Raw genomic sequence first — 16,805 nt, 5'->3', positions numbered from 1 at the left:
TTTTTTAGCTATAGAAGGCCAAGCTTAGTATGATGCTTAGCATTCCTTATTTGTCAGGGTCCTTGAGCAAGCATTTTAGTGAATGTGCTGGCCATTGCTTTTTTCTCTCTGTTTCATTCAGTAAGTAAGCTCCCTTCCTTGCATCAGATAGTGGTAGGTGGGCCAGTTAATGGGTTACTTAACCTGCACCTCTTGCACAGATTTGGGAAACATTACAAGCACAATGGAGGCCTCAGGACATGCTCTACAAAGCAATGCTGCTCAAAGCTTGTTCACAAACTGGTACCTCCCCACACGCTTTACTGTTTAAGTCAGCAACAAGGAAAGTACAAAAATCAAGAGAAAGAGTTCAGGAACTCGTACAGCAATTTAAAAGAGTGATTTTATATCTGTTCAATTTAAACATATATTTTTTATGTCTTTGAGTAATCCTATTTCATTTTCCTAGGATTAAAGAGAGAGAGAGAGAAAGGAACTGATCCTTCACTACAGATAAGTTGAGAGACACTGCCCTGGAACAGCTTTAATATGCATGTGGGTCCCAGTGGGCTTTGTAAAAATGCAGATTATGGTTCAGTAGGTCTGAATAATTTTAAAGCTGCTAAAAGAAGTATTTTTTAGTCCACAAAGTTCTACGGAGGATAGCTCCTGCCGAAGCTCTCCCCTAGATACAACTCAATTATGAAAGACGGAGTTATTTTGCAGAAGGATTTTCTAATATATATTAGGCTATCATACATTCATTAATTATATCTTCCCTTAAAAGGGAGATTTTCAAAAATGGATTTATTACTAATCATGAGTTTATAAGCCTCAAGAACAAGTATTCTCCCACACAAACAGATCTAACTCGGGCAAAATAATATATGGATGTAACTCTGTGGGTTGCTTGACTCTAGGTCACGTTCTGGAAAGGAGAGAAAGATTCCTTCCTGTGAGCAACAGGCAGGAGGAAGGGGAGCTCACCTTGGTGGGGGCGGCATCCCGAGTGAAGATGGGCCAGGTCTTCCAGGTCAGGTCGTGGTGGTACTGCTGATGCACGTGTTCTCCCAGCCCATACACGGAGGTGCTGGGCAGTCGGAAAGACAGCTGCAGGTACTGATGGGCGAACTGCAGGGGCCCGATGCTCGTGTCCAACCTGGGCCATGGGGCAAGGACGAGAGTCACCAACCAGCTATCTCTGCCGGGAAACTGTCTGCTACTCTCCCTATCGACTTCGAGAACAGTTGTTTTGTGCATGTTCTCATTCACTTTCATACTACCTTTGAAGGTCCTTCTAGGGGGTCTCTGATTCTTTATTTCTAGAGGAGCGTAGCACCGGAGACGTGACACCAGAAGCTCAAGTTGATGACTGGAGGAAGAGAGCAGATACAACCTTACGCTTGCGTCTGCTTCTTGCCAGGCACTACTCTGGATGCCTCCAGAATGTATCTCGGTACACAGAGCAACAGTGGACATTATGATTCCCTTTCTACGGACGTGGAAACTGAGGCTGACGTGAGATACTTTGTCTAACCTCACAAAGCTGACTGGTGGCTTGTTGATGCCAGAACTTGAATACAAATTTTACTGACACGAATCCTTGTATTTTCTCCAGTACAGTTTATGATTTATGCTCAGGTCACCGTTAGGCTCTTCATGGCAAGTTTCTCAGGACATAAAAATTTAGAATGCTAGACAGTGAAGTTGAGTTGCAAAGTGAATGGTAATCCAAAACGATGACATTTCCTACTTCAGAATGTATATTAACTGCAAGTGTTTTTATCTAACTTAGCACACCAGCACATGTATTTTTTAGTATGCTGTGCTCTGCAGTCATGACAGATGAACAGTGTTAATGATCTACAGTAAAAGCTTTGACATTTTGTTGAGGTCCAAATATTTTCCCAAATCATACTTATCTCATTACCCACCCCTAGTAAGTCAGAGTGAATGATACTGAGACTATATATTCATTCAAAGATACACAAAGAGTGTTGAAAAGCTCACAAGATTCTTTTGTTGCTGGTCCGTATGATCTTGAAGCTGAAGGGCTCATTAATGACCTCTACATGATAGTTCAAATTAGAGGTCTTAGGAGTCCTATCAAGCAAGTCAATATTTTCAAGGGTGACTTCATAGCGTTTGCTATCCATATCAGTGATCTATCAGAATAAAAAGAGAAAAAACAACTCCAGATAAGACCACTTCTGGGGCATCTGGGTGGCTCAATCGGTTGAGTGACTGACTGTTGATTTCTGCTCATGTCACGATCTCTCGGTTCATGAGTTCAAGCCTCATGTCGGGCTCCGCACTGTCAGCACTGCTGGGATTCTCTCTCTCTCTTCTCTCTCTTTGTCCCCCCTCCCACCCATTCTCCCCCTCCCCCAAATAAATAAATAAACAAATAAGCTATAAAAAGATAATTTCCTTGTGGAGCTATGAAGGATTTTCACTCTCAGTGAGAATAGCTTCTAATTCTTAACCCTGTGTTTCCTGATTTATGAGAAAAAAAAAGATCACCCAATCATATGTCCCCCACAAAATACAAAAGAGCCTACCCAACCCATTGGGAGATTCCTGCAGAGGGAAACAGAGGCATGTTCTGCCTCCATACCTCTATGCAGTGTCTAAAGGAGAATGAGCTGAAACCAGAGTAGGGGCATGGCATTCTTCAGAGATGTATTCAAAGGTAACCACAGAACCAACCTTAAAATGAAAACGATTGGATGTCTGATAGTCAGCCGCGAAGAGGGCGTCAGGGACATCATATCCAAACTGAGATGGGGATGGTAGCCTTTTCAACTTGGCGGTAAACCCTGGGGGGGGTGGGGGTGGGGAGGCAGCTTTTAGCCTTTATTTTGCAGTTAGCTTATCTGAGTCATCAAGAGTTGTTCTCTGGGACCTCATTAGGGCAGTACTCACCTGTTGTATCATTCTGTCTCTTGTCGACTTTATAGCCCCAGTTCCTAGGGAAGAAGCACTTCGGGGCACCTGTATGTGTCACAGGCTTCCAGCAGCATTTATATACCCATCTGCAGACATTCTGTAACAATGGCACAGTGTTAGCATTGTATGAAATAAAGCAAAGAAAGTACTGTCTAAGAATAATAATCAATTTTATTCCAAGAAGAATTTAACAGTTTAAGACAAGAATTTACATTCAGTCATATGTTCATTCTTCTTTTATTCACACATTTATCCAGCCATCCAATATGGATTTATTACCTACCAGACAAGGAGATGATAATACATATAAATAAGACATAGTTCTTGCCTTCAGCAAACTGACATCATAGTCTAGTAGTAATGCAGACAATTCCAGTACGAGAGGAGTACTCGACAGAATGTGCCCAGGGGCTGAGGGAACATACACATCAGCCATTGAACACAGCCTAGAAGGCTGCAAGTGGGGTGGGGAGGGCTTCCAGGTAGGTGAAAGATGAGTCCAGTCCTAATGCACCAAGAGGGGTTAGATAAGTGAACAGTGGAGCAGTATTCCAAGCAGAGAAAGCAGCAACGTATGACAGATTCATAAAAACCACAAGTTCATTGTACCAAGAACACTAAGAGAAACAAGGCTGGAGGCACACAATACTCATACCACAAGTGAGCTGGATGTCAGACCAACAAGCTTAGACTTTCTCATGAGGAAGAGTCATGGAAATGACTAACAATATGGCATAAAGAAATGCATTTCTAAGATGTAAGAAAAGGAAAGCAAAGGAAAATAGAGATTAAGATAGAACTAGGACAGAGGGTGATGAAAATATTCACAATGTCCACAAGGTAAAAATAAACCATGTATGGCTTCTCAGAGTGGTTTGATTATGGATTTTTGAAATGATTATCCTTTGGTGAGATGTTTTTTCTATAGGTCCCACAACTTTAAGATTAACTTCCATAAAAATGGTTTTGTTATAATAAAGAAATAAAATAGATGGTAAATTGTTGAAATAAACATAGGCATCCACCTCTTCACCCAACTAAATTTACATGAAGTGACAGAAGTATCATTAAGAAAAGAATGCAGGGGCACCTGGGTGGCTCAGCTGGTTAAGCATCCGTCTTCAGCTCAGGTGATCTCAGGCTTCGTGAGTTTGAGCCCGCGTCAGGCTCTGTGCTGACAGCTCAGAACCTGGAGCCCGCTTCAGATTCAGTGTCTCCCTCTCTCTGCCCCTCTCCAGCTCATGTTCTGTCTCTCTTTCTCTCCCAAAAATAAATAAACATTTCAAAAAGAAGAAAGAAAAGAATGCAAAACCACTACAAAACAATCAGCTATAATGAAATATGGCTGACCAGAGACACAGGAAGTAGATTTTATCAACTCTAGGGAAAAACGTATTCATAGCTTAAAACACAAGAGGAGAAAAAAACTGGCTAATCTAAGCCAAGTCAATGTGGAGAAGTAGAAGAGAACTGGGGGCATAGTTTTGGATGATTAATTGGGAAGCTCCAGTATGAACACTTAGCTGCCCAATCTGACATTCCTTACAGCTATTGGTAAGCTCTGGCTAATTGGTGGGCATCCTGAAGTATTTGTTCATAGGTTAAGGGAGTTAGGAAAGATGCTAGGAGCTGGAAGCCATGGCAATACACCAGTTAATAAGCCAGCCCCCCTTATCGTGAGACAAGTACCCACATTCTCTCTGGCAGTCCTTTCTTTCCCTCCCAAATACTCAGTGCGAGCCAAGGTAAATAGGGCAGGTGGTCATAGATAATTAAATACAAAATGACAGTCGAGAACCACCAAACATGAGAGAAACCAACACCAGGGTAGGTACCAAACTTAGAGAGCAAATTAGAAAAGAATATATATATATATATATATATATATATATATATATATATATATATATATATAGTATAATTTGTGTTAAAACAAAACAAAGATATTAATATATGTGCATAATATATAAAAATATATTCATAAAGAAAGTACTGCTTATGTATTGATAATCAATTTTATATGCAAATATAATCATAAATATATGCAAAAGCACAGAAAGATCAAGAGAAGGATACACACCACGTTATTGACTTGATTCTGGGAAGTGTCTCTGGAGGTAGAGAGAACATTATGAATAAGGAATGACTTTCCCTCTTTACTCTGTACGTAATTATAATGTCTCCATCTTTCTTATTAAAGAAATGTATCCAGTATAAATTTTGTGATAAAGAAAAACAAAATAATGTCACAACACTACTTGTTTGGAAAAGGTATCTCAGATGCTAACGTCTGATGTAATTGCTATGAGAAACCACGCCATGAATACAGCTTAAATCAATGTTTCATGTCTATCATAAACAAAGCAATCACATCATAACCATAAAATATTCTTAAATGTGCCTACTAATTCTCCATATATACAGTCGATATTGCTGCCCCATCCTCTCCAGATAACCATCAACATAAGCTGGAGGGGGATCAGTGGAGAGTTTGTGAGTTCTGGATAACCTCCAGACAACTGATACTCCTAAGTCCGAGGCAGACATTCAGTGCCTCTGCTACCTCTGAAACTGAGGTTGGTAAAGTCCAAAAGGTCAGTTTCACTGCCATAAACTGTTCCAGAATCTATAGACCTGTATAAAAAGCAATAAGATAAGAAATCCAATACCCTCAGGTAAATACAGTATTTTTGAATGCAGTCTGCCATAACATCTCTACTTCAATTTTAAGCCATTCCCAGTATTCCAGGTACCAAAGGTCAAATCTTTGACATAGATACATCTCCTTCTTTTCCATTTCCACTGCCACCATGAACAGTAATACAGACCTTCATAAACTCTTCCCTGGTCTACAGTGGTTGACTCATGACAAGCCTCCCTTTCTCTTTTCTTCTCCTAACACCAAACTTTCCCAAAGAGTATTCACCAGTTATCTTCCAAATAGACTTTTATGCTATTTTCCACTCAAATTATTGACTAATAACACTTGAGAATCAACTTGGAAATTATGTAATCCAACTTCCATTTAATATAAGGATTCTTTCAGCAGTGCCTCTGAAAGATGCTTAAGTTCCGTGAATGATGTGTTGCTAACTTCTTCCAAAATCAGAAATTTCACCTTCATGGTTAATATTTTATCACAAAGTTATTTCTTATGTTTAGTTAAAATCACTCCCCAGAAAGTTCCATTCTCTGAAACTTATTGTAGTTGCATATTGCCTTTTAGATAAAATATCTCAAACTATATTGAAAAATAAGAAGGAAAAAGGATCCTTAGTGTTACTAGACAAGGAGAAGAAGCAATGCATTTTGGGGAAAAAGTGTTAATGGTTATTAGTTGCAGGTATCATTATTATCTAAGAAAAATTAAAAAGTGTTTATAAACACACTAGGATAATAAATAAACTTAAGAAGATTTCTGGTTTCAAGATTAGTATTCAAAAAATCAATTTTAAGTCAATGTGCCAACAACAGCTAAATGGAAAATTAAAGTTTAAAAATATTTAAATAATATCAAACATCATATAGTTAGAAAATACTTGGAAAAAATTTTTGGACGTCTACACCAAAAACTTCAAAATTAAAAATCTCAATAAATGAAAAAATATATCATGATCATAGATTAGAATATTCACTCTTATAAAGTATGACAATTCTTCCAAAATTAATCTGTACATTTTACGTGAACAGAATAAAATTTCTGGCAGATTTTGTAAGAAAACCAATGGACTGAACTGATTCTAAAATGTATTTAGAAATCTAAAGGGTGAAGAATAAGCTAGGCAATCTTGAAGAAAAATAAAGGCAATTTGGAAGACTGATACAATCACATATCAAGACCTATTATAAAGCTATACTAATAAAGGGAGTGTGGTATTGGCAAAAGAACAAACTAACAATGGAACAAAATAGATATCCCAGAAATAGATCCTCACTTGTAAAGACACATAATTTACAGTGTGGGGGCCACTACAATGCAGAGGGGTAAAGATGGTTATTTCAATAAGTGGTGATGGATCTATTAAAGATTCAAGAAAAAAAATGTTCTGGACTCCTACCTGATAGCATACACAAGAACCAATTCTAGACTGATTAAAAATCCAAATTTGATAAATGAAACAATGCTTTTAGAGGAATACATAGGAATATATTTTCCTAACCTTGAAGTAGGCAATAATTTTTAAATAGAATACAAAATGCATATTAAAACTTGGTAACGTGGATTTTATTAAAGCTAAGAACTACTTTTCATCAAAAGTCACCATTTGGTTAAAAGTCAAACAACAGAGTAAGAAAAGATACTTAACAATGTATATATCTGATAAAAGATTTACACTCAGAATATATAAATGATTACAAAGCAACAAGAAAAATATGAACAGTCCGCCAGAAAAAACTGGTTAAAAAAGTTGAAAAGACACATCACAAATATGATTGTCCATGAAGCCAGTAAGTATATGAAAAGGTGTATAACTTCATTAGTCATGAGGGAGATACAAAGCAGAGGGAACAGAGTCAACAGTATTGTAATAACATGGTATGGTAACAGATGGTGACTATACTCATCATTGTGTAATGTGTAGAAATGTGGAATCACATACATATCGTAGTGTCAACTGTATTTCAATATTAAAATTTTTAAGTTAAAATTACATTAAGAAAAACAAAGAAAAAGGAGAGAACACCAAGAATACGTTAGGATACAGAGCAACTGCTATTACCTACTGCTAGAGGGACTGTAAATTGGTACAAATGCTTCGAAAAACTATTTTGCAATATCAATGAAAGATAAACATGTACATATTTGATGAACTAGGATACAAATATATACTTAATAACTCAAGAAGAAGAACTACAGAAACCATCTAGAAATAGGAAATTTCAGTTGGCCAATTATTTAATTAATATATTCTGATATAATAAAACATAAACACGTAAATATAAAATAAAATAAATGTAATAAGTATAAAATAATCTTAGTAATAAAAGAAGCACCAGTTAGAAAATTTAATGGATTGCATATATAATAGAAACTAAGCATATGAAAGGTTTAGGGGAAAATCTTCATAATGCATATGTAATAAAATGCATATATTTTTAAAAACATTTATTTATTTTGAGAGAGAGAGAGAGAATGAGTGGGAGAGGGGCAGAGAGAGAGGGAGAGAAAGAATCCCAAGCAGGTTCTTTACTGACAGCACTGCCTCCATGCAGGGTTCCATCTCACAAACTGTGAGATCATGACCTGAGCCAAAATCAAGAGTCAGATGCTCAACCTACTGAGCTACCTAGGTATCCCTGTAACAAAATGCATATTAAGGGAAACATAAAACCCAGCTAAGAAATATACATATATAAAAAAGAGTTGAAATGGAGAGATTTCCTGTGTTTTTAGAATGGGAAGATTCAAAATTATTGAGATATCAGTATTGCCTAAATACATTTTAAAAAAGGGATAGGCATCACTGGGTGGCTCAGTCAGTTGAGTGTCCGACTTTGGGTCAGGTCACGATCTTGCAGTTGGTGAGCTGGAGCCCTGCATCAGGCTCTGTGCTGACAGCTCAGAGCCTGGAGCCTGCTTTGGATTCTGTGTCTCCCTCTCTGTCTCTGCCCCTTCCCCACTTGCACTATGTCTCATTCTCTCTCAAAAATAAACAAACATTAAAAAAATGTCTAAATATAACTCAAAACTCAATGCAGTCCTAATTAATATCCCAATAGGATATTATGGGATATAGAATGTAGAATATGAGGGAAAGGAATAAAATCTACATACATACAACCTTTATGATAAAGTCATAAGTCACAACCAAGCAGTGTTCAAATAGCTGATATTCTTGTGTTAGCTACTCATAAACATAAAAAAAATCTATGTTTTTAGCACCTGTTCATTTGGGTGATTTGTTGCCAATACATGATTTTAGAGGGCTTTTGTTATAACAAGTCACTTGAGTTCTACAAGTGAATCAATCATCCATATGTGCTTGATGGCCTCTATTCACAAGGAATACATAGTCTAGCCCACAAACATTTACTCTTCCCATGGCTATCCTTGGAGTCACACTTATGACACATTTAGCAACACTGGGAACTCCCCCTCTATTCTGGATTTTAGACCCCATGAACCAACACTCTCTTAGTTCCTCCTCCTCTTCGCTTTACACTATCCTCCTTTCCCCACTTCCACAGTATTGCTGTTTATACAAATAAGGCAAGAAAGAAATAACTCCAAACAAATCATAGGCCTACAATCCACTTTACCACCATCCTTTTCCCACTTGACATACTTATTTCTTTTAAATAAAACCAATGAGAACAAGATCGTCTCTTCAACAAGTGGTGTTGGAAAACTGGATGGTGACATGCAGAAGAATAAAACTGGACCACTTTCTTACACCACACACACAAAAAAATTCAAAATGGATAAAAGACCTAACTGTGAGACAGGAAACTATCAAAATCCTAGAGGAGAACAGAGGCAGCAACTTCTTTGACCTCAGCCGTAGCAACTTCTTACTAGACACATCACTGAAGGCAAGGAAAACAAAAAGCAAACATGAACTATTGGGACATCATCAAAATAAAAAGCTTCTGCATAATGAAGGAAACAATCAGCAAAATTAAAAGGTGTCCTATGGAATGGGAGAAGACATTTGCAAATGACATATTGGATAAAGGGTTATTATCCAAAATGTATCAAGAACGTATCAAACTGAACACCCAAAAAACAAATAATCCAGTGAAGAAATGGGCAAAAGACATGAATAGACACTTTTCAAAGAAGACATCCAGATGGCTAGTAGACACATGAAAAGATGCTCTCCATCACTCATCAACAGGGAAACACAAACCAAAACCACAATGAGATACCACCTCACACCTGTCAGAATGGCTAAAATTAACAACACAAACAGCAGGTGTTGGCAACAATGCAGAGATAGGGGAACCCTCTTGCACTGTTGGTGGAAATGCAAACTGGTACAGCCAGTCTGGAGAACAGTATGGCTGCACCTAAAAAGGTTAAAAATAGAACTACCCTCCAATCCAGCAATTGCACTACTAGGTATTTACCCAAAGGATACAAAAATACAGATTCGAAGGAATAGATGCACCTCGATGTTTATAGCATCATTATCAACAAGAGCCAAGCTAAGGAGAGAGCCCAAATGTCCATAGACTGATGAATGGATAAAGAAGATGTGGTGGATATACACAATGGAATATTACTCAACCATCAAAAAGAATGAAAACTTGCCATTTGCAATAATGTGGATGGAGCTAGTGAGTATTATGCTAAGTGAAATAAGTCAGTCAGAGAAAGACAAACACCACATGATTTCACTCATATGGAATGTAAGAAACAAAGCAAATGAACATATGGGGGGAGACAGAGTGGGAAAAAACCATGAGAGACCCTTAGAGAGAACAAACTGAGGGTTGATGGAGAGAGGTGGGTGTGTGATTGGCTAGATGAGTGATGGGTATTAAGGAGGACACTTGTTATGATGAGCGCTGGGTGTTGTATGTAAGTGATGAATCACTGAATACCACTCCAGAAACCAATATTGCACTGTGTGTTAATTAACTCGAATTTAAGTATAAATTTGAAAAAAAATAACACATAGGGGAAATTATGAAAATGGGAATAGAAATAATATAATACAATGCAAAACTTAGAGATGAGGAAATACAATAGAATGATAGTTCAGAAGGAAAACATATGTGTTCAAAGATCACTGTCTGTCCTTTTAGTGTCCACAGATTTATATACATTTATAAAGGGCTTTTTCTGATCACCTCAAACAGGCAAGAAAACTTAACAAGCTAATCAACATGTGAATAGTAATGCTTTAGCAAAAATAACCACGCCAGCCAGCTACTGACAGAACAAACTGTTCTACTATCAATGAAATTCCTATAGAAATAAAGTCATTTTAACTGATAGATAGATAGATATAGATAGACAGATAGATAGATAGATAGATAGATAGATAGATAGATAGATAGATAGATTCCAGTAGACCAATAGCAGAGAGCATATTTCTCTGACCTCTGTCACCACATGCCCAGGAACACAGTCTATCCTCTCTGATTCGGGGATCTCTGGGCACTCTGGAACAAATGAATGACCTGCATAGGAATTAAAGGAAAAAGTTGAAAGTTTGTAGTGTAATCACAATTTCAGAAAGGATGCAGGCAAAGTTACAGACTTGTCAGCCAAATTCTCTAGTCAATGATCACTAGTAGTTGGTATCTATCTGTGCCTACAAGTGTTAAACACATTTGCTTTTTGTTTGGTTGCTTGTTATTGGATATAATTCACATGCCATAAATTTCACCCTTTTAAAGTGTACAATTCAACTGCTTTCAGTTTTTTACCAAGTTGTGTTGCCAATCACCACTATTTAATTCCAGAACATTTTCATCCAAAAAGAAATCACATACCCATTCATGGTCACTTCCCATCCTCTCTTCTCCCAGTCTCTGGCAAACACTAATCTGTTTTATGTCTCCATGGATTTGCCTATTCTGAACATTTCATATAAATGGAACCATAAAGTATGCGGTCATTAGTGCCTGGCTTTTTCACTTGGCATAATGTTCTCAAGGCTCATCTATGTTGCAACACATAACAATAATTGTCTTCCTTTTTTTTTATGGCTGAATCATAACCATTGTATGGATATAACACTTTAAAAAATCTGTTCCAAAGTTGATGTACATTTGTGCTGTTTTTTACTTTTTGACTATGACATAGAATTCTGCAATGAACATTTGCATACAGGTTTTTGTGTGAACATATGTTTTGAATTCTCTTGGTTATAGATCTGGAAATGGAATTACTAAGTAATATGGTTGAACTCTTTCTTTTTAACTTTTTGAGGAACTGCCTAACTTGTTTCCAAAGGGACCAAAATTCCAAAATTTTACCTTCCCACCAGCAGTGTGTGAGGGTTCCAATTTCTCCACATCCTCAACACTTGTTATTATAGACATTTTCCTGGGAGTGAAGAGTATGTGATTTTGACTTACATTTTCCCAAAACTGATAACAAGTATCTGTTCATGACATATTGGCCATTTGTTGATCTTTTATGAAGAATGTCTGTCCAAATTCTATGCTCATTTTAAAAACTGGATTATTTTTCTTTTAAGTTTTGAATTGTAAGATTTCTTTATACATCTGGATACAAGAATCAGATATGTTATTTGCAAATATGTTTCTCATCCAGTGGGCTGTCTTTTCACTTCCTTGATGGTGTCTTTTGAAGCACAAATTGTTTTTTTTTTAAGTAAAATTTACCCATCTTTTCTTTGGTTGTTATGTCTTAGGTGTCATATCTAAGACACTGCTGTCTAACTCAACGTCAAAATATTCATAACTATGTTTTCTTCTTAGAATTTTATACGCTTGGCTCTTACGTTTCAAATTTTGATCCATTTTAAGTTAATTTTCATATGTGATGTCAGGTAGGGATTCAGGATTATTTTTTTACATGTGGCTGTCTGTTGTCCCACACATTTGTTTTTGTTTGTTTGTTTGTTTGTTTTTGCTTTTTTTCCCACTTACTTTCAGCCATCTATGAGGTAAACCAGGAAGATATTATAATCTCCATTTGAACAAAGATCCTCACTCAACGTTGGCTGTTCTTCCTTTAGCCTTTATCACATTTGCGAGCCCCTCTCCCCCACCCATCAATGTAACATCAGAAGTGGGACCTGGTTCAGTAGGCTCCATGAGCCAGTCAAAGCCCAGAATTGCATTTGAGTCTTGAGTTAACAGTGGACATAATAGGTACCCTTTAGTGCCTTTTGTTTCTATTCAAAAAAGACCTCAAAACAACTCTCCTACCTTTATGGCTCTACAGTTGTGTGTATATATATTTAAAAAAAATTATTTTAAAATTGGATTGAAGACTTAAAAGTAAGACCCTTGAAACTATAAAACTCCTAGAAGAAAACATATGAGAAACACTTCATGAGATTGGTCTTGGCAATGATTTTATGGATATGATCTCAAAAGCATAGGCAACAAAAGCCAAAATGGGCAACAGGGACTACATCAAACTAGAAAGCTTCTGGATACCAAAGGAACCTATCAACAGAGTGAAAAGTTTACATAAGAAATAGAAGAAAATATCGGCAAACCTTCTATCTGAAAATGGGCAAAATTCTAAAATGCATAAGGAACTCCTACAACACAACAGTAAAACCAAAATGAAAAACAATAACTTGATTAAAAAATGGGCTAATGACTAGAATAAGCATTTCTCTAAAGACACACAAATGGCAAACAGAAAAGATGCTCAATGTCACTAATCATCAGGGAAGTTTAAATCAAAACCACAGTTACATATCACTTCACATCTTAGGATGGCTAAGATGTAAACGCTGTATGCTAAACTGGTGCAGCCACTGTGGGAAAACAGTATGGAGGGCCCTCAAAAAATTAAAAATAGAACCACCATACGATCCAGCAATCCAACTTCTGCTATCAGCATGACTGAATAATTCAAAAGAATGGAAATAAAAATATCAAAGAGATATAAGCATTCTCATGTTTATTGCAGTGCTATCCACAATAACCAAGATGTGAAAACAATCCAAGAGTCCATCAACCAATGAATGGATAAATCAAATGTGGGGTGTGTGTGTGTGTGTGTGTGTGTGTGTGTGTGTGTGTATCAGAATATTATTCAGGCATAAAATAAAGAAGGAAATCTGGTTATTTTCAACAACATGGATGAATCTGGAGGACATTGTGCTAAGTGAAATAAGCCAGTTACAGAAGGACAGATGCTGTATGATTCCATTTATAGGACGTATCTAAAATAGTCAAATTCACAGAAGCAAAGAATAGAATGATGGGTGCCAGGGCCTGGGGGGAGGAGGAAATGGGGTGTTCTTAATCAACATGTATAAAGTTTCAGTTAGGCAAGATGAATAAGTTCTACAGATCTGATGTACAACATTATGCAATAACAATACTGTATCGTACACTTAAGAATCTATTAAGAGAGTAGATCTCATGGTAAGTGTTCTTACCACAACAAAAAAAATTAAATTAAAAAACCTCCTTTTCAATTCATGTAAACATATCTTCAAAAAGCATCTCGAGAGAAGCCCAGTATATACAACAGTTAAAAGTGAAACTATTCTGCGTGAATTAGAGTGTGATTTAGGGTAAAAATGCAGGTGTGAAGATGTAGTTTTATTTTAACTAAGAGAAACTACTTATTCATGTATATTGGATAGTAATATCATGGGACTTGATACTCAAAAAAAGTTTTCTAGGGAAAAGGTAATAATAGGCTAAAAACAGTTTATATCCATGGTTTTCAAATCTTCTTTCAAAGACATAACTGTTCCTAGAAAGTGCCCTAATGTTTACTGTGGACAGTGGTGAAAACAGATTGAGTAGGTAGGCTCTGCTCTCAGCACAATTTCTTTTCAATGCACACCTAACCTACATTTAGAAAGTGAACTTCATCAGGCAAAATAAACCTCAAATTCTGTTTTAATTAGGGCTAGGGTTTTGTATTACACACTATTATTTTATTATTTAGAGTATCATGTGTTCATGAAGGAGAGGGCATTCCGTTTGAGGCTTCTGTGTGAGAAAGAACAGTTTCAAAGGTATTGATGAAGAAATCATAGTTATTTCAATCAGAATATGGGCTGGAAGCTAATTATAATAGATCTATTTAGGCCAAGTTAATCAGCCCTCAAGTTGCCTGTAACTTAATTTCCTTTTCCGTGATGTAATGGGATTTGGCACTGTTACCTCAACTGTTCTTTCTCTTTGAAGGCTTCATGACTGGATTGAAGGACAGAAATCCAATGAGCCTAATTTTGCATCTTGTTAAATTTTCATCAAATGAGACTTTCATCAGAAGATCCTGAACATCACTATCATTAAGGCATTTGCTATAGAAAAAGAACACTTGTCTTTTGAAAATTGACTTAAATTAGTTGTGGATGTGGATTTTGAATAATGCAATGTGGTGCCATGCTGAACAGTGAAGAAATATAATGATGGCTTTGGCAACCAGAGAGGACTTTCTTTACCAATCCTTCCAACCCCAAAGCAACAAGCATCTTCCTTACCTGAAGGATTTCCCAACACCAAAAGCATCAAGAAGATATCTAAGGCGAGTATAGTTAGGAAGAAGATGATCAGAAGGACTTCCAACACACTCAGATTCCTTGCCATCTAGACGGACACAGATAATGGCATTTAAGCAAACCACAAACCCCATCAATCCAAAAGATAGTCATCATGATTAGAATGTGAACTCATTCGCAAGATGACTTGATTATAAGCATTCCTCTTTATATAATCAAGAGAATATTGGTTTCCATCCATTACAGTGTTTACAATGAACTCTAGTCTGTGCGTCTAACACCTCTAAGCCTCCTGTCTTTTTTGTCTGCAGAGGGATTGAGTATTGTCCAAGGAGAGAATATACCAGACGTAAAGAACTGGAGGAAGGGAGGAGTGGAATGGAGTAGAGGAGAGAGATGAGGGTTTAAGGTGGCTCACAAAGCCCTTCTAGATGCTACTTTGATCCTCACACCCATCCTGGGCAGTAGAGAAGAGGGTACACTCAGGGAGGGAAAAAGTAAGAAAACCTGAATTCTAGTCATCTTATTCCACTTCCTATACCATGATGGTAAGGAGTTTAATTGTTCAGAAGTGACTAAACCTGTTAAGACTCTTGCAACAAAAATGAACCTAATTCTGATCTCCAGCACAATGCTTGTTTGCGTGATCACAGCACACAAACCCATATAAATTTGGTGGCTCACAGTAGCCCTGTTGATCATGCATAGACCCATGTTTTGAAATATTTGGTGTATTAGAGTGTGTAATGAACTGGGAACCAAAGAAGTTCAATTCTTGTCCTGGCTTGCATACCAACAGATGGGCATTTTAGCTATTTGGATGTGCATTTCTCCATCTACAAAATGAAGTCAGATTCTGGAGTTACTCTCATTCTTCTGCTCTAATTATAGTAAACCTCACATTATATCTATACCTCACAATTCCATGACAGCCTTCACCATGTCATTCCTTGGCTGACTCTTTACCATCACTACGCTTCTTACTACCCCTGCATATTGGCTATTCCCTGGAACTTATCACCCCTCAGAATTGGTCCACTTCTGAACTCTTAGCCTCTACTTCCTATTTCCTGGGCAGAAGCTCATGCCCTTTTACCTTCTCATTACACTGTTTCCTTATTCTTTGATCACATTGAGGCTTCTGTTGTGTTCCCTTCCCTCTTAATTTCTTAGTCCCGCCTGGCTACCGTCTTTCCCCGATGGAGGCCTCAATAGCTATTATTTCCCACACCTTCCTTGCTCCCTTATCTGCTAACTGAATCTATACAATGAAGCCATTGATCCAAACTTCTCCCTTCTGGGTTTATGCACTCAGCCCAATGTAGATGCCACTGGGTTCATAATCTGACAAATATGCTGAACCTTCATGCTGACTGACAATCTTGCCACTTTCTCTCATTTCTCTTAGGGGGAATTTCAAATATTGATCCTTGTTTTCAAGCTCCAACCTTTGTCACCTATGCTGTTTGCTACTCTCAGTCCAATCATCTCCAACATCACAAACAAAACAACTAGTTTACAGAAACTATTTCGTCTCCCTGCTTCTCAACCCAAGCTTTTCTATAAAAATTATCTACATCTAGATAAATTCTTATCCTTTCCCCTCTTCTCAGTGGAAGAGTTTTCCATCCTCTTGTCTAAGCATAACCCTTGTATCTATCCTATAGATCTCACACACTATGAATTTCTCAAAAATCTTATTCCACCAATTATCCTTCCTCTTTCTTGAATTATCAACCTTTCCCTCTGAAT

General features: G+C 37.2%; 1 protein-coding gene across 1 annotated transcript in view; it reads right to left on the bottom strand.

The window, feature by feature from the left end:
- The window catches only part of LOC122212905 (probable maltase-glucoamylase 2), an 86,088-nt gene that overhangs the window by 57,713 nt on the left and 11,570 nt on the right, over positions 1 to 16,805 (bottom strand). The window contains exons 2-7 of the mRNA XM_042926888.1: positions 15,036 to 15,141; positions 10,979 to 11,058; positions 2,905 to 3,025; positions 2,689 to 2,798; positions 1,990 to 2,144; positions 967 to 1,138 (exon numbers count right to left, since the gene is read on the bottom strand). Of these exons, the coding sequence (XP_042782822.1) occupies positions 967 to 1,138; positions 1,990 to 2,144; positions 2,689 to 2,798; positions 2,905 to 3,025; positions 10,979 to 11,058; positions 15,036 to 15,141 (744 nt within the window). The remainder of the gene's footprint in view (positions 1 to 966; positions 1,139 to 1,989; positions 2,145 to 2,688; positions 2,799 to 2,904; positions 3,026 to 10,978; positions 11,059 to 15,035; positions 15,142 to 16,805) is intronic.

The sequence above is a fragment of the Panthera leo genome, chromosome A2 (assembly GCF_018350215.1).
Source record: "Panthera leo isolate Ple1 chromosome A2, P.leo_Ple1_pat1.1, whole genome shotgun sequence".
Taxonomy (NCBI): domain Eukaryota; kingdom Metazoa; phylum Chordata; class Mammalia; order Carnivora; family Felidae; genus Panthera; species Panthera leo.
This window is presented reverse-complemented; position numbering and strand designations above follow the sequence as displayed.